Raw genomic sequence first — 27,336 nt, forward strand, 5'->3', positions numbered from 1 at the left:
TCTATGTCAACATATTCATCTTCAACCTCCCCACTACATATGCCAATTAACAGAAAATGCTGCATTTGCAAGACCCCTATGTCTGATGTATTATGGACTGTAGCAAGGTAGAGGAGTTTTTACTACAGATTGGCAAATGGGCTTGCATATTCTGCAGTTCAGTTAATAGAAGTATTTTGTGTAATGGGTGGTTAGATGAGTTGACAAAAATACATTTCTATAATGGTTTTGTATTTTTTGTACCTATAACTGAAAAAGGTGCACAATTTTCTTGTTTCCATAAATACCCAGCTATCCATTATGCTATTTATTGTAGTGTTCCACTTGGATGATCTTATTTAAAAAAATATATATATATAATTATGTCTCTGTGTGTGTGTGTGTGTGTGTGTGTGTGTGTGTGTGTGTGTGTGTGTGTGTGTGTGTGTGTGTGTGTGTGTGTCTCACACATAAATTCACCAGAGGAGACAAGCCAGAATTAAATTACAGTAATTTAATTATGTGAAGGAGCCACTTCCCATGTGACTACATGCAGCAGTAACAAAACTTACACCATCATACAATACATTCTTTTTTTCAGTTTTCTACAGGACTGCATTAAACAGCATTGGAATATATTGTAGCCAAATAGCAACAACTGCATAATGAGGTTAATGAATTATTTGTACTTCTTAAGTTTTGGTCTTACTTCTGGATGTGCAAGAATAACCAATAAACAACCTACTTTGTAGTACTAATCAAGTCAGGATGTTACCATTTTAGCCATGAAAAGAAGTGTACTTGAGTGAAATAGTTTCAATTACTGAAGTGTCTGCTATGACAGTGCTACTAAACTACCAGAAGAAGTGCAGATCAGCTGTGGTTATACACTGATTATTCTTGGTTACTGAATCAGGCTATAAAGGAATCTACTAGCTTTTTAGACATCAGACTATTTTAGTTTGTTCACACTGTTTGGCTTAAACACCATATTACTCCTTCTCCCACTGTTTGAAAATGAGAAAAAAAAACATCTGTTTTAAAGTGCGTTCATGTTCTTCGTATTGATTGCTGCTGCAGAAGCTTAAGCCATGTGGATTACATCCTGGTAAGGATACAACAGTCAGCCAGCTTCCAAAACTATTAGTCAGCTTGAGCTGAGCTGACTAAAAGTCAGGTTTGGGTGCCAAACCCTTCAGAGCTTTCCTGCCACTGAAGACTGTACTCTTGCTAGGTTTTGAGGATCATTTGTTGGCTAACATTGTTTGATTTCCAGGCAGATAAGTTCCTCTAGGAGAAATAACCTACTTTACTTTTTATTCTGTGGAGGTGCAGCGGTAGCGTTGTTGCCTCACAGCAAGAGGTTCTCCCGTTCGATTCTCAGCTGGAGTGTGGGGAGTGCCTTCTGTCTGGAGTCTGCATGTCCTCCCCACGGTCGAGTGGCATTCCGAAAGACATGCATGAATGGGCGTGCCTTCATTGAAGGTTGGACCTCGAGCTGGCAACTCAGCACCATAAAAATCTACTGCCAATCATTAGCGAACTGGAGTTCTGCTGTGGCGACCCCTAACCGTGAAAAGCTGAAAGACAAACAAACAACTTTTTATGACAGAATCTGTACTTTTTTTGAAAAATATTAATTTTAAAGTTGAGAAAAATGCTGATGTAGTCCCTATAGCCAACATGGACTAGAAGTTAGGCATGCCCTTTACAACTGTCAGAGTGCCTGTATTGGGCAAGGTAGAACCACTCTTGTCATTCTTAGAAGAAAGGGACAGCGAATGCCTTTCTATCTAGAAAGTAGCACCCATCCCTAGGAACATTTTTGCTGGCAATGTCATTTCTGAATCTTCATCTATTCCTGTCAAAAAGAGATAAAAACTTAAACATATCTTTTTGCTGTCTCAGTTACCCTAGACAGGAGTAGTTTATTGGGTTGGATCAAGGTTTAGTACAGGCTTTTGATACTTCCTATATATCTATTTCTGTTAAAAGAAGAAGAGATTCCACATTTTCTGCAGAGATTCAAGAAACTGGACTTCTAAATGATTGTGAGGGACAGATTGTGTTTCTTTCCACAGACGTCTGACTCAGATTCTGAGGAGAGTGTGCTTCAGACAGTCCCTCTGAAGGATCCTCTTTAACTATTACAAGAAAGAAACAGATATTTCAGTGGGAAAACAGTAATGCTTCTTAGTCTTTTAGGAAGTATTTTGTTTTGTTACAACTAGAATTTCCAGAAGCTTCTATTCCTTCTTTTCTCTCTGCTCTAGATGATGTTTTGTTATAGCTTGTACCTTTCTAGAGGGTAATGAGTCTGATGCCCGTAGAGTGCAAATAGTTTGTACAGAGTCCCTTCATCTTTTAAGTTTTTATACACTCTTACCCATAGCTGTCAACCTCTTAGCACAAATAAATCTGGACAAGGACAACAATTATGGGGGAACAAAGCCCCAAAAATAGGGACAAAATTTAAGTAGTGCTGTTATAAACTTAGAAAGTTGCTAGATTAAAAGAACTTATTTTACCATGCATTTTCTGAAGGATATGAAGTCTGAAACTCAAATGCCTGTCATTATTTAATAAATTCAGTTCTCACTGATTTACCACAAAAATACAGAAAAACACATGCTATGAGGAATCGTCCAAAAATACGAGGCAGAAATCTGGACATTCTGCAAAAATCAGGACAGTTGAGAGATTTGCTCTTGCCAGATCAGACCTAACAACTACTGTGTTTCTGATGCTTGCTGCTATTAAACATTTCATTATATTTTGCTCCTTTTCTTTTAGGGTGGAAAGGCATTTGACAGTTGTGAAAAAAAGTTAATTTTTCCACAACACTTGTTTCTGGAATTCTCAGCTTTCAAGCTTGGATTTTTTATTGCTTGGCTTTTCTGATCACATGATAAATGTTTTGGCATTGTTTTCTCTTTTGAATAGTAATATCCTTTGTGTAATGGATTGTTTCTGTGTCTCAAGTGGCTACCCACTCTATGAAATATATTTTGCTGATGTGGCTTTAAGTGATCTTGCCACTGAAACTGTTTTTTAGGAGGTTTTCTTGGTTAAAGTCTCAAAATCTTCCAGAAGATATTAGAAACAATGTTTTGAAGTCTACCAAGGATAGCAAGTTAGTTTTTTGACCATTTGCTTCAGAGGTCTGTATGAACTGTAACAAGACAGATATGCTGATTACTAGATTCTCATATTTGTTCAGACTTTCTTCTTCAACTTTACCAAGGGATTTAATGATCTCCCTCTTAATTTCTTTTAAGGTAAAATAAATAGTCTCAGCAAGCTGCTGGTAAGCAAATGTGTGAAAAGCTATGACAGGGACATTCCAACTACTCAGAACTAAAGAGAGTCTAGTAAGTCTGTATAATTATTTACAAGGCTTCCTGCCTCAAACCCTGGGAGGCCCTAAATTCATCTAGGTGACTTTTGGCAGTGGAAGTCTCTCACTCCTTTTTGAGGAGTTCTCCCTTTTTCTCCAGACTGTACTCTTATTTCTCTCGTGCTATGGAGCATATACTCTCTAGGGTGGTGTTAGGAGCGCTCCTTCCTCTTTTAGGGAAACTGTTTTAGTCATTGTTTTTTTCTTTTATCAAGTTCTTTAAGTTATCACTTAATAACCATAGATTTTTAAAAGATGCATTTCATCACATTCCTAGATGCCCATGTCAGATGTTTCTAAAGGTTTTCTGACTATGGATCTAATTATCAGTTACTCTGCATTACTCTTTTATCTACCCACTCCTATAAGGGTATATATAAATCACCTGGATCTTGTGACAGCCTACTGCAGACTGCAGGGTGTACACATATTTCCTTATTTAGATGAATGACCTTTCTTTTCAGAGTGTTTCAGGAATCTCACAGCTGGATAAAGGATGTCCTGCACAGACTGGGATTCCAGCAGAATTTACAGATGTCTTTATTCTTGATTCTTGATTTCTCGCATGGTTATTTTTCTGGACTGTCTCTATGACACCTCAGTTCAAAGAGCTTTTCTTCCACAGAAAAAAGTTGATCTGTATTTAGGTCTCAGGGATGAAATTCCTCAGAATTCTGGGTCTCATAGCATCTATGATTCTCATGGTACCTTTTGTTAGACTCCACATGACAAAAATGCATTGGTACTTGTAATCTTTATCGTTTCAATATCCATATCCCATGACAGTTCCGTTTCCAGCTTTGTGATTTGTGAATAAGGAGATTTTTTTACAGGCGACATCCTATTTTTCAAAATCTAGGTCTTCTTACTATCTTCTATCTCCAATACAGTTGATCACTACAGTCTTATCTCCTCATTTTTTTGGCTCACATAGGTTTTGACAATAGAACAATAGATGTGAGTTTTAAATATCTTGTAACTCCTCACTGCATTCAAGCTAGCATTAGTTGAAAGCTGCAAAATTATCAGTTTTGCATTAGTACTAATGTCAAGGTTTATTATTTATGATTATTTTCAGCACTTTGTTTAAAGAAATTTTTTGGTTTTAAATCCAAGTTTTAGAGAGCTGTAATTGGCATTTTTAAGTTGTGCAAAGCAATTTAAAACAGCTTGACTGAATGTTTTAATTAATTGATCCTGATTATTGTAATTGGTGATTTTTAATTGTTTAATTGGCTTAGCAGTTTAATATAAATGCACTGCATTGCCAGAACAACATTGTAACTTGATAAAGCCTGGGATCGCCAGGCGAAAGCGCTTGTTTTATTCTGTATTAAAGAAGATTTCGTTTTCTATGCTGTTTCTGGAGTTGGATTTTCACCAGTTTATCTGCTTTTACAAGGAGGTTTCTCAGTGAGATTTGTTAACTTTGGGCATTTTGCTCTACAACTACAATTTGTCCTGGAAGCCTTGGTACGCTGACTTCTTGCCAGCACTGTTTCTTAGTTTGTTTTTTGCCTTTTTGCTTCACAGTTGATCACTACAAACAACTCAGACTTTTCTTGGTGAACCATGTCTATTGGGATAAAAGTACAAGGTCTTTCATACAAACAAGACAGACTGAAGCACATAAAATAATATATATGTACAGTCACGTATACATATTTTCAAATCTTTCTCTTTATTTTATTGGTCCCAGGGACACTTGCAAGTGTTTACAGACAACACCGCAGTGGTACGATAAACAAGCAAGGGACAACCAGTTCTTATCTTCTTTGCAGACTAGCCATGGGTAGCCTAGGGTAAAACATTTCAAAACAATTTCACCCTAAAGGCATCTTATGTGGCAAACATGCTGAGCAGGACTAGGAAAGACTCTTACAAATGAAAACTGTGTTTCATGTATGCCAGGAATTTATCCATGTGTGGGGAACATTTCAAACAGATCTTTTTTCTCCACTCTTAGCTATTAGCTGGCAAATTCCCGTTCCATGTCTCAATCCTTGAAGGCACAAAAGCCAGATGACTTTTCATTTCCTTGGACAGGATTTTCCCTGTATGCTTTTCCATTCTTTACAGTTATTCACAGGGTATTTTTGAGGACTCAGAAGGATTCTTTAAAGATTGTTATGGTGAATCTCTTCTGGCCCAGACAACAGTGGTTTTCCTTTCTTTTGGAATGGTCAGGGGCAGTTACCACAAGTTCCTCACAAACTGGATCTACTCTCACAATACCAGGGGTGTTTCAGGCATCCCAACCATAACAATTCTGACTGGCTGCCTGGATCTTCAAATTATATTTTTTTCAACAACTTTTTATGAGGATTTGCAACAGTTTCAAAGGAGGAAATAAATCCTGCTATGAAAAATCATTTACTACTAAAGGGAAAAGATTTTACAGTTAGTGCCAAAAAAGAAACTGCACCTGTATGGGGTGTGTGTTCACTGTATGTTGTTTGTAAGTTATCATCCTATGGCCGTCTTTCATCTCAATCAAGGTGCATCTGCTTGCTACTTCAGCATGTCTGCCCATGGATCTCCTTTCTGTGCAGTTTTTTGTGAAACATGTTTCTGAAAGTGATATTTCTTATGAAGCCTCCTGGATTTCAGGTGGCTCCTACTTGAGACCTTAATTTACTGTTAATATAACTAGCACTTGCTCCATTTGAACCAGCTCATCTGGCTGTCTTGAGGCTCTTGTCATGGAATGCAGTACTACTAAGTTCTCAAATTTTCTGCAAGAAGCATACCTGAGTTTCAAGCTCATATGGTGCATCAACCTTATCTCATTTTCCAAAAGATATGGTATCATTTAGAACTAATCTTTTATTTATACATAAAGCTGTATCCAAGTTTTCCTTTAACCAAGCTTTCCATTGCCTCTCTTCTTTACAGAACCTTATATGAAGGAGATAAGATACTTTTCTTGGATGTCCACCAACAACTCCGGTACTATCTTGTCAGAGCAAAATATTACAGGATCTCTAATCTAATGTTCTTTTCTTCTTAACAAAATAAAATAAGTAAGTAAATAAAAGGAGGACAACCTGTGCTTATTCATATTGTTTCCTAATGATTGTCTCTTGGAATTACCTTTTGTTATATCCAACACAACAAAATTATTCCAGACAGGGTCAAAACTTATTCTGCCATGGCCTTGGCTTCATACTTCTAGACTCTATCCAAGTTTGTCTGCTTTATACATTTTTACAAAGCACTATGAACTCGATTCCTTCTTGGCGTAGGACAGGCTTTGCTAGGACCTTTCTCTTGGGGCTTCTGCACCCTTTTCCTTCCTTCCTCAAGTCAATATAAGCTATGGTTATCTACCCACATAGCATTGCTTACTGCAGTGATCCATATGAAGGATGTAGTACAGTTCTTTAGTAATCATGTCTTAACATTAGATATTTGAATAATCCCTCTTGTTTTTATATGTTTTTATGCCACAATGTAGACATTTATTATTATTATTATTATTATTATTTTTTCTTTTTATTATTTTCCTAGCATTGTCCTTCTCAGGGATTTAGTCTACCTGACTCTCCCTGTTGGCATGAAAGCTCTGAATGGCTTTAATTCTCAAACCTGATTATTAGTTAACTCAGCTCAAGCTGGTTAATGGTTTGGGTACATGGAAGGTACCCTGAAGCTTTGGAAGCTGGCCAGCTGTTATATCCTTAGCAGGCTATAACCCATACAGTATGAGCTACCTGAGCAATGATCATTCAAACATTTACTAATAAGGTAAGATCATTTACACAACTGTACTTGTTTTCACTCAAACCAAGAGTTTGTAAATACATTATTTACTTTGATTTTATTCTCAAGCATTACATCCATGATTCTTGTTTTGAAACTTAACATTCCAGAGTTTTAACACATCTTCTTCAGATATAACATTCATGTGTTTTGCTTCCAGTAGTTCTTCTAAAGTTTTTTAGAACTTTCAAATTATTTTACGTAACATGTGCTTATATGATCATTTTTTTTTTTTGGGGGGGGGGGGTTAGCAATCCTGTTTTCATTGGCAGTGCAGTAATATATTTTAGACAACACTTATTCTGCTATATTTCACAAAGTTCAACTCATTAAAGTCACAATGAGATGAAACAAACCAAATAAAGTTTCATCTCAACAAAATGTATCAAAAAAGCTTTTTTTTTTCATTAGGACAACCTCCTGCATATTTTTATGTAAGGGCTTTTATCCCCACACTTACCTTAACCATGTATATTAACTCGACAATTGTAAAGAAAAAGGAAGGTCTAGAGATCTGAAATCAATAGTAGTACACAAACAGAAACTACTCCTGAAATGATTTCTAATACAAAAACCAACTGGGCAGTTTAAAATCAGGGAATACAAATTAAGATGTTTCATGTCATCCATATTACATGTAACCAGGTATAGAGAAGCCTTGAATTGTATTATTTAGTATATATCTGAAATGTATTACATTTTTCATAAATAAATATTATTTTTCACATATTAGAATTAATGTGCAGTAATTATAGATTACAAACAGTCTTCAAGACATGGTGATTTCTTAACTGTCTTTCTAAGCTCTTTGGAGGACATAGACACATTTATCTGAATGACTTAAAAAAGGATGCATGCCTATTTTGTTTTTCACCTTTCCATAAAGTCTGATGGCCTGTGTAAAATGGTGTTTTCTGACCTATTAGCTGGACTTGACCCACCCCAAGGTGAATTGAACGTTTCTATCAGCTGAACATACTGCACATCTAGTTGTTTCCATGCTATACCCTTTTTTTCTGTGTACTTTTATGTTTTAGAGGCACTGGCTACAAATTCATCATCCTATTAACATATAATAAATGTGTTCCCATATAAGTGTCAAACCTTATGCTTCAGTAAATCTTCTGAGCAGAGATCCATTGTCAGTGTTTATTATTCCCTCTGTGAAAAAATATGAAAAGTTCTGTCAGAGTCTGGTATCAGAATAAGAACTGATGTAGATGCAGCAGTCGATAACAAATGGTCTTTGCTATACACATGCCCATGTAATCCAATCATTCTTTTAGTGCGTGCCTCCACACGTAGTTATGATATCTGAACGGAAACACTTTGGTTGTGTTGTGAGTTGCTCTGGCAGAGCACAGTCTTTTTTATGCCTCTTCACTTAGTTCATCCATAATGGGAAACAATTTTTTCCTGAACGTGTTTTAGTTTTCACTACTCTTCTCTGTTACAACTCTGGGTATGATCAGGCTTTTCCCTTTTAACAGGGAATTTCCATTTGTAGAAATGTAAGTTGCCTTTGATTTCATGTACATTATCATTATCGCAGCATCGTATGTGTGTTCACTGTGTTTAACATCTGTTTCTGATGTAAAATGTAACTCACTGCACTATGCTATCTTTCTCTATATCTGTGTCATTTTTTTCTAAATGTTAGAACTGTTTGGGCACACATTTAGCAGCGATGCTGACATAGTCTTCCTTCAGTTTTTCGTGTCTCATTCTTTCCGAAGATTTGTTTGGATCTGTAAATAATTTGTGTTCAGTATTATTCTCTCTTGGTTTTACTGTTGTTAGTGTAATCATAGTTGATAATCCTCCCCAGTTGTTCAAGTTTTGGGTTATTGAATGCTGTTTCTAAGGCTTTATGATATGTGTTTAAAGGGAATATTTTTTCCAAATATATACCTTTGATATGATTCACTGGTCCATAAATATATAATACTTCTTTCTCTGCCTGGTAGCTGTACCTTTTTTCAGTATCTATCCATGAGTTTTTGGTACAGTACTGTATACTTCCCATCTCATACCTGGCTTAAGATTGCCCCACAATGTACACAAACCTCTGGCATAATTGCCTACCATGTTTCAAAGCAGGACATAACAGTATCTGAGATTAGAATCTTTATAGAGTTTGAGGATACAATTAAATAAAGACAAATGGAGATATAGTAATAGTGCTAAAATCATTAATGAATCTGGAGCTGTAATTAGGCTCACTTAATAGTGTTCTTAATACTTTACCATTTGTAGGAAGAAGGGTATTGTCATTGATTGATTTTCTTTTTAATGGATCAGGTGATACATATCTGCATGAGGGAACAGATTATAATATTTCTCTGTCTAATGTCAGACCATTCCCTTTAACTTGCTCAGCACTCTTATTTTTTAAGATTTCATCATGTTGCTGTACATTATAATGTTATCACAGTATTTTTTTCTAAGCACCACCCTGTTCTATGTCAATAGATCAACATAATTAAAGAGGCAGTAATGCTCCTAATCTTAAATCTGTTTTCCAACAACCTTCTTCAAGTCAGCAGATTTATTATTTCACATATCACAGGCGATGAGTCTTTCATTCTGTGTTGCTGTTTTATTTATTTTTATGTCAGTCTGAATTATGACCTCATCATGTTTGCATGGCTTTGTACAATATCTATGGGAAAATCCCAAGATGTTTGATTGGATTCTTTTAAATATGTACATTTTTTGACAAGGGCATATTCAACTTCATGTTTCAGATGGAAAGAGATTCTCCAGTGTGACTGTGCTACTGGAGTTACCACTGGATACCACTTGATATTTTTTCACTTCCTATTCCCTCAAATAAAATGCTGTGTTCACTTAGACTATCAAATGTGTCTCCTGTATTTGCCTCTATTTTCATAATATTTAGTATATGTATTTCTTGGAGTGTCTTTACTGTGGAGAAACACAGGAAATATTATCCATGAACATAATGCACATTAAAATGGATTGGTCAGTTAGTCATTTACTGTTAGCTCTGTTCAAAGCAGCTTTGCAGTTGGAGTGGCCTTTCTGAACTGGTACCAAAGCATTCCTATGCTGGCTTCATATGACTTAAAATATGGCCCTTAGCTTAGTAAAAATAGCAATATGTTTTCTGAGGTTCATCAGCACCTTAGTAAAATGTTTAAGTTATTTTAAGCTATTTATAACATTTTCATATTGTCACATTAATTTGCGTGTACACACACAGATGTACTTTACTTTGCTGCTGCCTCCTTTTGCTTACCTATCTGCAGAAGCATAGCTGGCCCAACCAATGTCCTGTGTCATTACTGTGAAGCAGTGCCCCACCTCTTGCAAATGTAGCAAACATTTGCTACAGTTTATACCCTATCTGCACACAGAAAATGCTAGGTGGTCATGTTTTACTTAAAAAAAAATCTTGTAATAAACTGTAGCAATGCTACAAATCTAGCAAACAGTTGCTACAGTTTATATGTTTCCTGCATGGAGCAGTAGGCACTCATGTTTTATTAACAAAAAAAAAAGTCTTATAAACTGTAGCAAACTATACCCTGCCTTCATGGAGTGATACAATGCTCAGAATTCAGATTAAAAATTATTCTTTTTTTACTTTTAAACTGTAGTAAACTGCTTGCTACAGTGTGACAAGCATCTGCTACAGCTTAAACCATACAGGGAGTGTTACAATGTTCAGTTTAACTGCAAATGCAATATTGCTTTAGGGATCAAGATTGGCTGATTCTGCCCGCATGGCATTTTGCACCTGGGGTAGGTGATCCTCTCACCCCACCCTAGCTATGCTACTGCCTATCTGCACTCTATTCTGAAGCACTCTTTATACATAGTTTGCACTTGTAAAACCTCTTCTCTGTCTCTACCATATCATATTTGTATTGCAACTTTGCAAAGCCTGGAAAAGTGTTTTCTCTTCTGACACTCAGCACATAGGTTCATAGGTTCATAGGTTCATACTAGGCTATCTGCCCTGGGGCATTTATAAGCCTAGCCCGATTGTGTTTGGCTTACGCCACCCCTTAATTTGAGTATACTGTGCCCTTTTTAAAGTTTAGTTTACTGTGCCTCTGTCTAATAGTGACACGGAAGTAATCCCCGGGACAAACCTACGATCCCCCATCCACTCATCTAGATTCTTCTTGAAGAGAGTCGGTGAGGCGCTCTGCCTAACATGAATTGGAATTCTATTCCAGAGAGAAGGGAGCCTCTGGGTTATGAATCTGTCCCTCCAGCATGTTCTATTTATTTCTGTGCTGAGGTTCAAGTCCCTCGAGCGCGTGGCTCTAAGGGTTTTAGATTTACTGAGGTGGAGCATGTCCATTAATTCTGGGTTGGACATAGCTTTATATGTCAGGCATAGATCGCCTCGAAGTAGGCGGTATGCAACTGAGTAGAGCTGGAGTTTTTTTAACCGAGCAGCATATGGCATCTGTTTGAGTCCCTTGATCCTCCTGGTGAGGTACTTTTGGGATCTTTCTAATTGCTGCAGGCATCGGGTAAGGTACATCCCAAAGGGGGCATTGTATTTTATGATGGGCCTGATGAGGGATGAATAAAGGGGCACAATTACCTCTCTTGATCTAGATGTGAATCCTTTCATGATGAGGTGGGCTATGTAGAAGGTCTTTCTAACCACTTTGGCAATGTGGTTGTCAAAGGAGAGATTGCTATCAACTTGGGTCCCCAGATCCCTAATTACTTTCTCTGTACTTAATGGGTTACCACCTATGTGGTAATTTGTGGGCACATTGATTTTACCAGAGGGTATGACTATACACTTTTTGGCATTTAGCTTTAGACCATGGCTCTGGCACCAGTTATCCGTCTCTGCGAGACCTATTTGAAGGATGTTTGTGTCAGCTGGAGAGTCGATTATGGCGCCCAGTTTTCAGTCATCTGCGAACTTGGTGAGCCATAGTCCTCCCACGTTGGCCTGTACCTCAGAAAAGTAAATACCGAACAAGAGAGGTCCTAGGACAGAATCTTGCGGGACGCCACTTGTGACCGGTTTCGAGTCTGACATGGCTGCAGCAACTCTGACTCTGTGGGTTCTGTCTTTGAGCCAGTTTACGACCCATCTTGTGACATAGGGGTTTATATTTAGGCTGGATAGTTTATCTATGATGCCCGAGTGGGGTATTGTGTCAAATGCCTTTGCAAGGTCCAGATAGGCTGTGTGGACTACTTTCCCTTCATCTATTGCCTTGGTGACTGTTCAAAAGAGAAGTTGACCAGGTTCAAATGAACAATAAAAATCATATAGATTGTTGTGCATCACAGCACTGAATGTGTATTGCAGCATCTTCTCTTATCTCCTACATTCACATACATTTCCTTTTTTATATTCATTTTATGTCTTTGCTCTTATCACTCACGTTTTTAGGCTATGTGCTTTGCTGATGGTTTTGGCTATGCAAATCATATTACTTACTTATTTTTCTAGCATTTCCATGTTAACTGCTGAATATTATTCAGGGCTATGCTTATCTCTCCTATTGTCCGTAGTATTTGTTTTCATTATCCTTCCCTTCTTCACCCAAATCTAAGTAATGCTCTTGTGCGTTTATTTAGACTTATGCTCTTCCTGCATTGTACTTGTGAATTCCCATATATCAAATTGTAATTTATTAGGTTGATTTTTTTCATAATATCTTTAGACTTATTATCTGTCTCTCCTACCATCATGTGCACAACATTTTTCTTCTCCTCCCATATGTAAACAAAATGGTTTTACTCATCTAATTGTGGTTATGTTCAATGCACTTGTATAATTATTAAATCTGGCAAAATGACCATCTATTATATCCACTGCAGCCCTTCAGTATATGTGTCACAGGCTGTGTCAGACATTTTCAGATTAAGAATATCTATGAATATTTTTATCTCTGCATGTATCTGCATATGCTTTCATCTTTCTGCTACTGCATTTTTTTTTATTTTTACTCATCGTGGTTTGTAATATGCTGGCTCAAACTTGCTTTCTCACAGCCTTTCCTGGTTTTGTTTGTTAGCTCATCTTATTCATATCTTGTCTACCTTGTATTGCTTGAAGTTTAATTACTTTTTTTGTTTTGTTTTTTTTTTTTGCTTTTCACTTGTGACTTTAAAGAATAATGAAATGTCAATTTTTCCTTAAATCAAACCGTAATGAAATGTCAGTTTTTTCCTTAAATCAACTATATTGTGTTAAATAAATCACTCTTCCTTACTGACACTTTATTTGATGTCATTCATGATGATCTTGGCAGAAAATAAATTAATGTATGAGCCTCATCTTCCTTAGGTTCAGCCAATTATCTTTAGGGGAATGTTGACATAATGGTTAAGATCTTAATCTCACTAATAAAAGCTACTGGGTTTGATTCTGACCTGTAGTTATTAGCTAGACTTGTAACAGTGCATAGTCTGATAGCCTATTACTTACCTATGAACTCTGAAACACTAACTGAGGATTGCATTGTAAACAAAATGTATAGACAAATTGCATTGCATATGACAAGGGCAACACTTGTATAACTTGCATTTATTTATCCAGGCACACAGAAGAGCAAACCTGAGTGGTTCTAGAATAAAATGGCCAAATTTATATCCAGTAAAGCTTACGTTTCTCAACTTGGCATTGCTCATAAGCACCCCAGCTGGCTCGAACTACCCCACTACAAGACTCTCTGTCTCTCATCTACAAGGAGCATGCAGTGTAGTGCATTACCCTGAAAGGTGCTCTGGCATAGGCTCTTTACTGGAAAGGTGCACCCCCCAACCATCAACTTTACTCTAACGGTAAACATGTTCTTATGCTTCAAAACATACCCTATATACAAGCCATGTCTCCAAGACCTGGAACTCCATTCCACTCCATAGCAGACACACTGAAAATTCACACAACTTCAAAACTAAATCATAACAACTCTGCCTCTTTAACTCTCAGCTATGGCACTTTTTCTCTCTTTATTTATTTCTACACTTTGTTAACTATGTATTAGAGCTCCAATTTCCCCAGGATGACATTACCATCTAGCAGTACCACAACAACTATTGCTTGAATTAAAATTCTGTTGAACCATCTAAGTACTGAAACTGTGGCATAGTTTGAACACTTTTACAATGTACTGCTCTTAATGTGTATTAAAAGTATTTTGGAGAAGTTTTATATTGTTGTATGTTTCTATTATTTGCATAAAATTAAACATTGTTGAGTATAGAGTGTATTGCTCTTTAACTTTATGTGTATTGAGCTTTTCTACTGGGCAGCCATTGAAAAAGGGTCTTATGCCCAGCTGTACTTTCCTGGTATGTAAAATAAATAAAATAAAATAAATAAATTTGTTTGCTTGTTTTTTAGCCACATTGATTCATAACCAGAGATGTTGCTGTCTATTTACACACAACAGTAACAAAATCACAGGCTGACACAGCATAGATAGCTTCTAGTCAGATTACTGCAGGGTTCCACTGAAGAGCATTATGACATTCAGTCAATGATCAACAGCTACCTAATGAGACTCATGATTTTTTGGTCCACTTATAGTCTTAATTACTGGTTTCTAAGAACAACCAATAACCAGCCGACTGCCACAGTGTAAGCCAACACAGCTTTACACTTTCATTCTTTTGAATATGAGTCATCAGTTCAATAGTGTCTGGCCATCAGACTGCATGTAGATGAGTCCCAGTTACAATCTAGTTCTATTGAATTACTGTCATTGAGGGCCAAATTACTCATACTCAGAAAGCACATTTGTTAAGTGGGAGTTTGTCGACTTAAATAAAACACACACACACACACACACACACACACACACACACACACACACACACACACACACACACACACACACACACACAAACATGCACGCACATGCATGGACAAACACACACACACACACACACATACACACACACACACACAATGTATCTATCTACATATATAGCTACTTTGACATATATATATATATATATATATATATATATATATATATATATATGCATACATATACAGAGAGAGAGAGACAGAGTGTGATATGGTTTATGTGTGCGTGTGTGTGTGTGTGTGTGTGTGTGTGTGTGTGGTGTGAGATATATATATATACATACACACATATATAGAGATATTTAGAGAGCGATATACAGTTATCTCTGTGTGTGTGTGTGTGTGTGTGTGTGTGTGTGTGTGGGGGGGGGGGGTATACTACAGCTTATTCTAAGAGATATTCAGTTCTGTTTAATGGCCGCATTCCCACTTTAAAACTGTAGTTATACCTCCCTTAATGATGCCACATTTTGTGTGATCTTTTGATCACAATGTACGGTATTTTCCACTAAAATATATGTTCAAAGAAAGGCAGTATGTTTTCTGTTAGTTCAGCACTTTGTCTACAGTACTGAAATTGTTGTTTTGTGCAGTTATCTTGCTTTCTGCAGTTAAACTGCCCTTTCCTGATAATCCAGTCCCTCCATCCAAATCTTTGATTTACGTTTAAACAAACATAGCATCTTTTCAGGCATTCATTTGTTCTAGCTTCCTCTTCTACTGTGCTGATTTGCAAGAAAACAAAACTAGGTATATGCTGCATTTCATCTTTCTCCTCCACTTATCTCCTTCCTTGGCAGTAATGAATGTGGCATTTTTTTAGAAAAGTGCACCTCATACCTCTGTCATGCCAATCGGTATGTAAGTGATTGGCCAAAATGTATTTGTACATGCCAATGATGCCATGCTCAAGTTAAGCTCTTACACATGTGATTTTATGTGCAGACAGTAGCTGGCACACTAGGAATATAATACACATACCCTCATTAGGTACTTTGCAATCAACATGCTGGCATTGTAGCTGCTTCACATTTTCCATGCATCCAAACATTTGCATAAGCGAAACTCACTACAAGGCATTTTTGATGTGTGCAATTACACAGATGAATGGAAAAAATATTTTGTCTTATACCTTACCCCATAGTATGATTCCCACACATGCCTTCAAAGGTTTTAACACAGATTAATGCCAGAAGCCCATTATGCATTGGATGGAACCTTATTACATGAAGGTGTCATACATGTAGTTGAACATTCTGTTTACCCTTGCAGCCTTAACACAACAAACATATTTAGAATGAAGCCATCATTTTACATTTTAACTGCAGAGCTATATTTTCTAAATATCAAATTTACAAAATTAGACATTTGTCTGAAGTCTGTTTGTTGTATATTTTAATTTCAATAGTATTTTATTACAGCTGTCAGTGTGCATTGTGATGCTCAGGCAGTCTGTTTTTTACACTTCTATATGGCTTCTTTAATTGCAGCTATAAATTATAATTTAGTATTTTATTTCATTGGCACTCTGTGTTTTTTCTAGAAACTCAGCATTATATCTTGATCTCTTTCTTATTAGCTAACGCAGATGTATTTCAAGATATGACAGAGATACATTTAAGTATATTTCTTTATAAAAAGTGTAACTAATCTTTTTTCCTATTAAAGGAAACACTAAATAAACTAAATTAGCCTGTTTTTTTTCTCTCTTTAATCATCTCTGTTTTAAGCATAGGACTTTGGAAAGACTAAAATGTTTTTACAGTAGATCATGAAATATACATCTCAACTGTCCAGATATTCACAGAATGAATAGATTTTTGCCTCATATTTTTGGTCTGTTCCTCATAAAATGTGTTGATTTCTGGCAAATCAATGAGGATTGAAGTCACCAAACAATGTCATACAATAGAATTCAGGGCTTTTTATCCTTCATGAAATGCATGTTAACACAAATCCTGTTATTCTAGCCATTTTCTAAGTTTGTAAGTGCAATATTTAAAAGATGTCCCTATTTTTGGGCCTCTGACCCCCCCCCTTTATTTTAGGCTTTCTCCAGATGTTTTGTTCATAGGTTCATAGGCTGGTACTAGGCTATCGACCCTAGGGCCTATACAAGCCTAGCCCTAACAATTCCCTGGATATTTCTTCCCACAATATTTACTTTCCTGAACCCCTGTCTAGCAAGGTGACTGACATGATCCCCGGGATGAATTTCCTACCTCCTATCCAATCGTCAAGGTTCCTTTTGATGAGGGCCAAGGAGGCGGTCTGCTTGACATGTATGGGCAGTCTATTCCAGAGTATGGGGAGTCTCTGGGTCAGGAACCTATCCCTCCAAGATGTTTTGTTCATTGTGATGACAAGGTTTAGATCCCTGGAGCGTGTGGCTCTGAGGGATTTGGATTTCTTTTAAGTGGAGCATGTCCAACAGCTCAGGGTTTGACAAGGCCTTGCATGTTAAGCAGAGATCGCCTCTGAGTAGATGATATGCCACAGAGTATAGCTGGAGTATTTTTAGAAGGTCAGTATATAGCATCTGCTTTAGGCCTGTGATTCGTTTAGTGAGGTACTTCTGCGGCCTTTTATGTTAAGAAGTATGCCATGAAGTCTTACGTTTTTCTGCATATACACACAGCCACTCTTACTTTCAACCATTCTTGTCACATATATAAACATCTGAGCTCTGAAGTAAGGCATTTTAATGTATTCTTTTACCATTCCTAGGAATAAGGGGTTATTAAAACCTAGTATCCTGCATGGATAAAATACTACCTCCAGACAAAGAATTCATGCAATCTACAAGTTTGAGTAATTTTTAACACCTATATTGGCCACATAAAAGGAATTTCATTATATATGTTTTCTAGTGTTAACTTTATAAGACTAAGTCAGTCAGATCAGAAAATACAAACCTACATTATCATACATATGCAAACTCAGACATACCAGCACACACACACACACACACACACACACACACACACACACACACACACACACACACACACACACACACACACACACACACACTTTCTCTTTTCACATTCAAACTAGGATCAGAGATCATAGGCCCGATTCCAAAAAAACATGCCCTCAGTGTGAGAGACCACTTGCACTAAGTGCAGGCTGAGAGCAGCACTTTTGGAATCTGCACCTGATTTAAGCCTGTTTATAGACAGAACTTAAACTGGGAGAAGGTGTTTTAGAATCTGGCAGAATGTCTACCTGTCTTGATGTCTGAGTTGTTACTGAATAGGTTCTTTAGCCCAACCAGCTTACCTGATTATCAAACTGCAATAAATGAATAAATAATAATAAGATCTTTGGGGAAATTATTGACTGCAAGCTCTCATAAAGATCGGCGCAATTTCTGTTATTTATTACGTCATAGTGCTACCGTCTTTGGATTACTGCTAGACTCCTCCTTCTACCTAAAGATTTGGCTGTGGTGGTTAATGTCCTGGTAGATCATGCCCTGTTTTTTTTCTGTCCTAGAGTATTTTAATTTTATGTTTCATTTTATTTGAGGCTACTTGGAATTTGACTGCCTTCATGCAGTACAAAATTCTGCTGCTCAGCTACTAAGTTGGAATATTTATTATTATCCCATTATGTTGGTTACTTGTTGTCTACACTAGTAGTCTGCATGGTGACACATTACTTGACAGTGTGTCTTACAGATTTACTTGGTCATAGACATTATGAATCACCTTTCTCTGAAAGAGTTGGTGGTAACAAACAATCCATAATATTACCTACCAAAATCCATACCTGAGAACCTACCATCATGGTGGCTTTGATCAAATCCAGTGTTGTATGTTTTCATGCAATACTAAAGATCTTATTTTGGTCACTTAACCTTCAAAGAAATTCCCATTGTTTTAGAGTTCATTAGTCTAACTTCAAAATCATATCATATCTAAGCTATGAGTTTTTTCAGGTGCATTATCAAAAGTTATACTTCACTTTCATTATAGTGCTTGGTAACAAGTAATTTAATACTTTTGGAATTGAGCAGAGGAATAGGGAGCACTTGATAAATAGTCAGCTATTAACCCCACCCCCAACATATTCTGCTACATGCACCAGTCTAACTGCACATGTGCTGAGCTAAAATGGAATGAAATATTGTATGGAAATATACCTGTATCCCACATTCTTAACTTTCACACTACTTGGACTAAAAATGAGACGTCATTGAGTCATCCAGATTAACAATGAAATGTTGTAGCATGAAAAATAAAATTCATACTTTCAGGAACTATTACATTCCTATAAATACTCACATTTCCTCTGCTTCACAATATAGAAGGAAAATTAAATTCACTTGACAAACATGGTTCATCAACAAATGATGCAGTAATCTCCTGAGTGTGGGTTAGTCTCCTAATGAATTATGATTATCCAGAATTTTTAATAAAATCTAAGACATCCAGCTCAGAGGTTACGATTTCATCTGTATTCCATTCTTTGCCGTTTACATATCACATAGGTTTACTTGGACAAAACTTTTTATATTTTCCAATGCTTATGATATTTTGTTTGGAAACATAAAGGGACAGTCAGTATCATATTCTCTATTTCATTGTTATTAAATACATGCTAATGTCAGCAGGAAATTATTGTTAATGATGGAGTCTCACAGGAACGGAGATGCAAATGCAAAGTTTAATTTTTTATGAAATTACAATTAAACCCAGTGCTGAAAAAAGACAGCATAAAAAAGAGGGCAGTTAATTGTATTGTTAAACAAGCATTTAAAAAAGTGCTATTGATCTAATGGTAAAAAAATGTTTATATGTTTGGTAACATTGTTGTGACTAAATCTCTCGGCATACTGCTTTTGTTTTCTGCAGGTTCCACTGTTTATACCAGCTTTCTTTTCTTTCACATGCATGTTCATGGTATTCCTGTCCCTCTACTCAGATCCAGTCAACAACGGAATTGGTGTTGCAGTAACGCTAACCGGTATTCCTGCTTACTATATTTTCATCGTGTGGGATAAGAAACCAAGGTGGTTCAACAATTTAATGGGTAAGGGATAATCTCTAAGCATGTTTACCTCTCTTAGATGAAAAATGCAGCAACAAAGCTGCAGCACCAGAGATTGTTAAAAGAATAATTAAGCTGTCTATCTTATATACAGAGAAATCAAAATTCTACTTAACTTTACCATTTAAGTTTCCTTTCTAAATGTTACCAGATCATATATAATTACTGAGGACAGGTTACCATTAATGCTGGATTCCAGACGTAGTTAGCAGCTAACATTCCTCAACTTGATATTGAATCCTGAAGTATACAGTATCACAGATATCAAACTGATTGAGTAGGAACTCTTTTTCTTACAGCAATTGCTGCACAGATTTCAAGCTGATGTTATAGGAGTGTTTGTATTGCTGTTGCTTGAGGTCATATAGCAATACCATCCCAGATTACACAAGTTATTCAGTTTAATAATGACATCTACAAGTGAGTTCTTTCATATGTGAGAAAGATAAATAAAATAGACGACTTTAGTGCTTGATGATAAAAGTACAACAGGATGACTTTGCCCAGTTAGTCGATGTGGTCAATGTATAAAGTCTGAAATGTGCTTACGTGTAATGTGTGCTTAGGTGTAATGCACTAAATGCAGTTCTGAATATCAAAACACTCTGTGTCATTATCGCTGATTATATACCACTTCTAAATACAGAACGTGCAGTCTATTTCATTAGATAAACAAAGTATTTAGTGTTGATAAAACACAATCATCACTGCAAAACAATGAGTTCAGTAGTAGCCTGACTCTGTGGTACAGAGGGATGGAGCTCTGATTGTGACCCAAGTAACCCACATATAGTTTGTGATCCTGACGCTGGAGGAGCCAGTGAAGCAGGAACGGGGGGAAAAGAGAATTTCCCAGTTGACTCTTCCAGGTGGTGGGAAGGGTTGTAAGAATTCATTGGTGATAACAAAAAAAAAAATAAATAAATAAAATAAAATAAAAATTAAAAAAAAAAAAATAGCTGGTGATTTTGTCAGCCTGCAAAAAGCAGAAGCTATTTCCTGAGTGGAGGTCTGAAATAGGGTAAATGGCTGTTAAACTCCACATACCAAACTTACTAATTGTCACCGAACTAACTATAACCTACACCAAGGTTTCAATGCACCGGGAAAGGCTATATCATTTTCAAGACAAATTTTCAGAGGGCTTTTTCCCTTTCATCAGCTTAGTGAAATTATTTTCTGAGACATCTGTTGTATAATCAATGTCATACCCAAAGATTAGTGTCAGACTCAAAACACTGTACCTGTCAGGAACTTGACATATTCCAAGTCAGCAGGATCTAGAATTGAAGCACTGTGTTTTTTTACATTAAAGTTGAGTAGAATACCATTTTAAGTTTTGTGAGCTTAATGTCCCTGCTACAGTAGTAAAAACAACTGCAGTTCTTTGAACAGTGAGGCTAAATGTGTGATTCTGTGAAAGTTAAGTCCATTGTTATGGTACCTGCAGGTGTTCCTTTTCTTCCAGAGTAGAGTGATTTTGGAGTTTAAAGTGACACAGTTGAGCTATGCTCAGCCTCCAACATCAGAACAAGCTTCTGAGTAAGCTTCCAGTACATCAGGCGAGTTTCACCATGTCATAACGTAGGTATAAATCACATTGTTTTTTAATTTGTGAGGCTCACAATTGTCAGTCTTGCACTAGTAGAAAAAATTAAATGCCAAAATGAAAAACTATGTATGCATTTGTACTAAAGTAACATTGATACCAATACTTCTACTGGAAAAGATTCAGTTATATTCTGAAATTAATATGTTGGCAGCATGTACGATATCTGATTATTTTTAAAATAATGTTACAGAAATGTGAACCTTGTTATTCTGTAACATAATTTATTTTAAAAATCATGAGTATAATGTTCAAATAAAAGGGCAATGATTGTGAAGTTGTTTCTCGAGTAAACCTCTCCCAGATGTACTTGATTGATTTCTAAATCATTATGTCAAAAATTAAGTAATAATCAATGAATTTGTAAAGATATTGTAGGATTGAAAATTAGTACATTTTCTCCTGATGGCAAAACCCATGGGATAAAATGCTCAAATTAAACAGGAGAAAATCTGACTACAACCACCTTACAGGATGTGGACTACTTGTGAACATACAGTGTAATAACCTTTTTTGTTACTGGTAATATGTTATCATTAAAGTTTCTAAATTTATTTTTCAGAACTTTTTTTGCCCTTTTGTGACAATTCTAGTTTTGCATTTTTTAATGTGTACTTGTAATAATTTGTTCAGTGTTATTTACAGGCACTAATTTACTATTAAGAAGAGTGAAGCACATATTCAGTTATTTCTACTGGATATGTTACTGAATGAGTACCCTTATAGCTTATTATACTGTTCCTGTGGTAGTTATCATAGGACAACTTCCTGCTGTGGCATGAAAAGAGCTGACTGCATATGCCGATTATGGCTGAATCACATGTTAGTTTGCATAATGTAATATAAATCAAGGACGGATATTAATATATGAATGAGGTTAATAAGGAACCTGGGATGAAGGTATTTTTGACACAATGAATAGTGTTTTAAAGCTTTCCAAAATTCATACTCAGGTTTCCTACTTACCTTATCTCACACACACACACACACACACACACACACACACACACACACACACACACACACACACACACACACACACAGGCATACTCTCACCCCCTCGACCCAACTTTCTTGTAGGGACGTTCAATATTATCTACATATTTACCATTCAGCATTAAATTACACCCATGTGTTTGGCGAACAAGCATGCATTCAGTCAAATGCAGAGGACACACACAACACACACACACACACACACACACATACACACACACACACACACACACACACACACACACACACACACACACACACACACACACACACACACACAGACACACACACACTCTCACGTGCCTCTTCTGACCAACCAGGACTGAATCAAAGTGGAACAGATGTGTCTTTGGATTCCTATGCGTCCTCTACTATAGATACTAAAGTGGAAGCAGGGAATCCTCCCACCAAAATGGACAAATTATATGAGTACTCCATCTTCAGATACTAATGGGAGGGCCAAAAACATTAAAAATCAACCTTTTAAAATGTCAGTGTTGAGCACATTTCAACAACTGATGTCCAAACAAAAGAAAGTGTGACAGACACTATTGTTTTTTTTTTACACCTTTATTGAATTATCACTTTTAACTTCTTTTGATATGAATTTTATTTGTGCATCTTATGTTTCACTGTACCAGATTATTTTGGACATTATGCCCTTAGTCAGAATGCTTGATCTAAAATGTTGGCATCCCAGCAGAATTGCTGAGGGACTGCTAGAAGCTAATATGCATGCTGAAGCTTTTGTATTTAAATCTTTCAAATTCCAGCACCCCTCCCACACCATCCCAGCATTAAAATATGCAAACAGTGTATTATGAATGAATTATATAAACAACAGACTGATATGTTTAAGAATTTTGGGAATAATTTAACTCAACAAGAAGAACAAGCTTTTTTTTAATTAAACAAAAATGAAAAGATAGTGGTGACAAATGCTTATAAAGGAGAAACAATGCTGGTTTGGACAAGCAAGGATTATAACAATAAAGCATACAGTCACCTTGCTGGGAGGAAATTTTATCTGCCCCTTAGATTTAGATAAAAAAAATCATTTAAGTGCAAAATGTATGGTTTTCTGAACTCCATGTTTCAGCATGGTATAATTTCCATGCAGGGGAAATATAGTTTAACAGTGGATGCGCCCAGATATCATAGGATCTATCTATTGCCAAAAGTCCATAAAGCGTTCGCTCCTACACCTTTACATCTAGTAGTGACCAGTAGAGGTTCATTAAAGGAAACTCCACCTCTGCTACAGCTTAACTCATTCCTTAGGATGCTTTTCTCCCAACAATATGTTTCCAGAATAGTGAAGGTAGCAGAAACCTGCTTGTACTTTTTAAAATGTTCATTTCCTTGCTTTGGAATCAAAGAAAGGGAAAGACCACCTACATTTTTTTAAGCTTAACTTCTCATGTTCTTTGCAGAGGAATTTATCTCCACCTGAATGACATACCATAGACACAGATAAATCTGTAGTTCACCCTGTCAGGTAGTGCTATCAATATTAAATGGACAATTAATCCTACTAATGTCAGAAGCACAGCAGCTGCTATAAAATATACAGAAAGATGTGGAACTGTATTCCATTGTTTTTATTGTGAGGGGAAGAAAACCTAACACTCTCCTTTTCATAGCAAAGCAATTAGATCAGTCAGGTGTTTAAAGGCAATTGTCAACTATTCTGAAAATTTACATAACTGACATCACAGTATTGAAATGCTAAGCTTTAAATGTTGGTTATTTATAATAATTTGTATGCTAAGATAACTTAAATGTAGTATCAAAGATTTGTGTGTCTTTTAAAGAAACATCAGAAAATACTTTTCCTTGTAAAGTATCAACACATTTACCATTTTCAAGCCCCCCATCCCACCCCCCACACATACACTTGGCAGAACTGCAGAAAGAGAAACAGCAAGCAATCTTATGAACTAGGTATACTGATATTTTACATTCTGGTCTTTTGTGTGACATCCTTCCAGAGGGTGATGCATATCTAGTACTCAGATCTATGGTAGGAGACTCCCTCTGACTTTGAGTCAGTCCTTACTGTGGTAGAGTGCATGAGTATTTTCCAGTCCGCAAAGGAAATGTGACCATTAATGGCAACCATAATATGCTTCTGAATTTATCTTAACATTCATTTGCTATGTGCCCTTGCATTAAAAATGTTAAGAAAAGTAAATCAGAAGTACTTTAATTCTGTTTAAATGCACAAGTCTAACTGTATCTGTATTTGTTTGTGTGGGTGTGTGTCCGTGTGTGTGTGCGTGTGCGTGTGTGTGTGTGTGTGTGTGTGTGTGTGTGTGTGTGTGTGTGTGTGTGTGTGTGTTCTTCATGTCCTTCAAATAAAAACAAATCAAAATGGAAATTTTGTGTAACTGTACGTGTGCATACACATAAAAACACACAGATATATCTATAGCTATATCTATCTATACTATATATACTATGCACACACACACACACACACACACAAACATATGTATGTGTGTACACACAGCTATATATATATATATATATATATATACGTGTGTGTGTGTGTGTGTGTGTGTGTGTGTGTGTGTGTGTGTGTGTGTGTGTGTGTGTATGTATAAAATGTATGTATGTAGCATGTAATATGTATAATACTATATGTAAGATGCAGTACAGTGTGACTACATGTAGGGAAAAATAAGCAATAGATATTTTTGTAAGTAGTCACACATGCACGGACATATGGATGTACGTGTGTGTGTGTGTGTGTGTGTGTGTGTGTGTGTGTGTGTGTGTGTGTAGCACACATATATACAGATGCACACAAATATATGTACACACAGATGGAGTGTGTGCATGCATGTGTGTATTATATACCTGTCATCATCCAAATCAACCTCCTTTTTCCTACTTTCTACATATCCCATATCTTTTTCATCAAATTAGTTATTAGGCTCCACTGTAATGGTTGTTCCATACTAAAATTTGTAGGTTTAATATGTTTTCATACAAAATAATTCCTTCATAAAAGCCTGCTGTTTACCTACTTTCTTTTGCTGGAAATAGGTAACAGTTATTTATAGCATAGAACAAGCTTTGACAGACATGTAAATGAGGCTCAGTCAGGGAAACACAGAAACAGTTTTGTTACAGAAGGTGTATTAGATGACAATGCTTCACATTCCTGCCATTCTGTCTTAATGGCATGACAAAACAACACTGCTTTCTTATGCCTAGCATGACTCATATAAAGTAGATGAAGTGTATTCTGGGAAGAAGGAATGAAAGCAAGAAAACAAGATCATGGTACCACGGAAGGCCCCATCAGCCACCATTTTCTAGGAAATAAAATTATAAAAGAAGCACTTGGAGTGATTTTGAAGCATTAAAATAGCTCACGAAACAAAGATACAATGAAAAAACATGTTTTTTTTTTAGTTCTAAGGTGGAGTTTACCTTTAAGTGGACTTCTGTCTTGCCCCACTGTTACCACATGTAAGGCCTAGAATTAAGTACACTGCTGAATTTATTAATATGATTGAACAAATGCCTGCTGACAATTTCACATGACTTTGTACTTTGAATGTGGAGAGCCTTTACACAAGCATTCCTTATGATGCTGGCATTATGGCAGTGGCACACTGGTTACAGGTGAATAATCTGTATATCACACAATTCAACCATTTCCTGAAACTAATACTATGCCATGTATTAAAAATGGATATTTTACTTTGACAATAAGTGCTATTTACAACTTGTTGGCAATGCAGTGGGAGCCAATTTTACCCAAATATATGCTGACCTGTTATTGGGCTTTTTTTTTAATCTAATTTAATTTATGTCAGTGGACATTATTTCTTCCTACCTAAGATTGAAATCCAGTGCAGGTTCTCTGATGACTGTTGTATAGAAATGTGGCAGAACATTCAACTTTTGGTCTTAATCGCAACAAGAAGCTTTTTGAGGTTAAATTTACAGCTAAGCACAGTGTGTCTACAACTGAGTTTTTGGATATAAGTGTAACACAAATAACTGATGCTTCAGTACATACCTTATTGTATAGGAAACTTTTTAATGAACTCATCACTTGCAGTATCCAGTTGTTATCCTAGATTTCTGGTTAATAACATGCTGTATTCGCATTTCCTAAGAATTTCTAAGGATTTGCATAAATCCTACTGATATTAAGCAACAAGCACAGATGACATCCCAATACACTTAGTAATGACTTCTGGCAGTAACACTTTTAAAATCAGAAACGGTTTTGACAGGTTTTGAACCATTCTTAAGGTTGACAGTTTTTTCTTCTATTGTTAAGGACAAATATTATTCTTCCTATCATCAAGGCCATAATATAGCACAGCAGTTAGATTATTTTAAGGATTCACATAGACTCAGAAAGAATATCACCTTGCTAGGGACTAAACCTTCAGGACTTGTTCTTTTTGCACATGTATTTATAGGTTAAATATTCTTACTTAAAGAAATAAACACAAAACTGTTGAAATCAAGGAACTTGTGTAGCAGTGAATAGGTGATTCATCTACTGATGTGTGTCTGTGGGATCTTCTTTGCTGGCTAAACTACTTTCCAATTTAAAGAATTGTTCTATATCTAAGTGGTCTCCACTGTTTGAATGAAAGGAGTGCATTGGTTTAACATAAATAAAAGTAAGAAACAGCCAGACTTACTTTTTTGCCATAAAGAAATTCAGTATTTTATTCCTAA

The 27,336-nt window shown here is 36.3% G+C and overlaps 1 protein-coding gene across 1 annotated transcript in view; it reads left to right on the plus strand.

Moving 5' to 3' along the window:
- Window positions 1-27,336, plus strand: part of SLC7A11 (solute carrier family 7 member 11) — a 1,258,598-nt gene that overhangs the window by 1,158,509 nt on the left and 72,753 nt on the right. The window contains exon 11 of the mRNA XM_044061647.1: window positions 19,823-20,000. Within this exon, the coding sequence (XP_043917582.1) occupies window positions 19,823-20,000 (178 nt within the window). The remainder of the gene's footprint in view (window positions 1-19,822; window positions 20,001-27,336) is intronic.

The sequence above is a fragment of the Protopterus annectens genome, chromosome 2.part0 (assembly GCF_019279795.1).
Source record: "Protopterus annectens isolate FY-2018-M chromosome 2.part0, PAN1.0, whole genome shotgun sequence".
Classification (NCBI taxonomy): Eukaryota; Metazoa; Chordata; order Ceratodontiformes; family Protopteridae; genus Protopterus; species Protopterus annectens.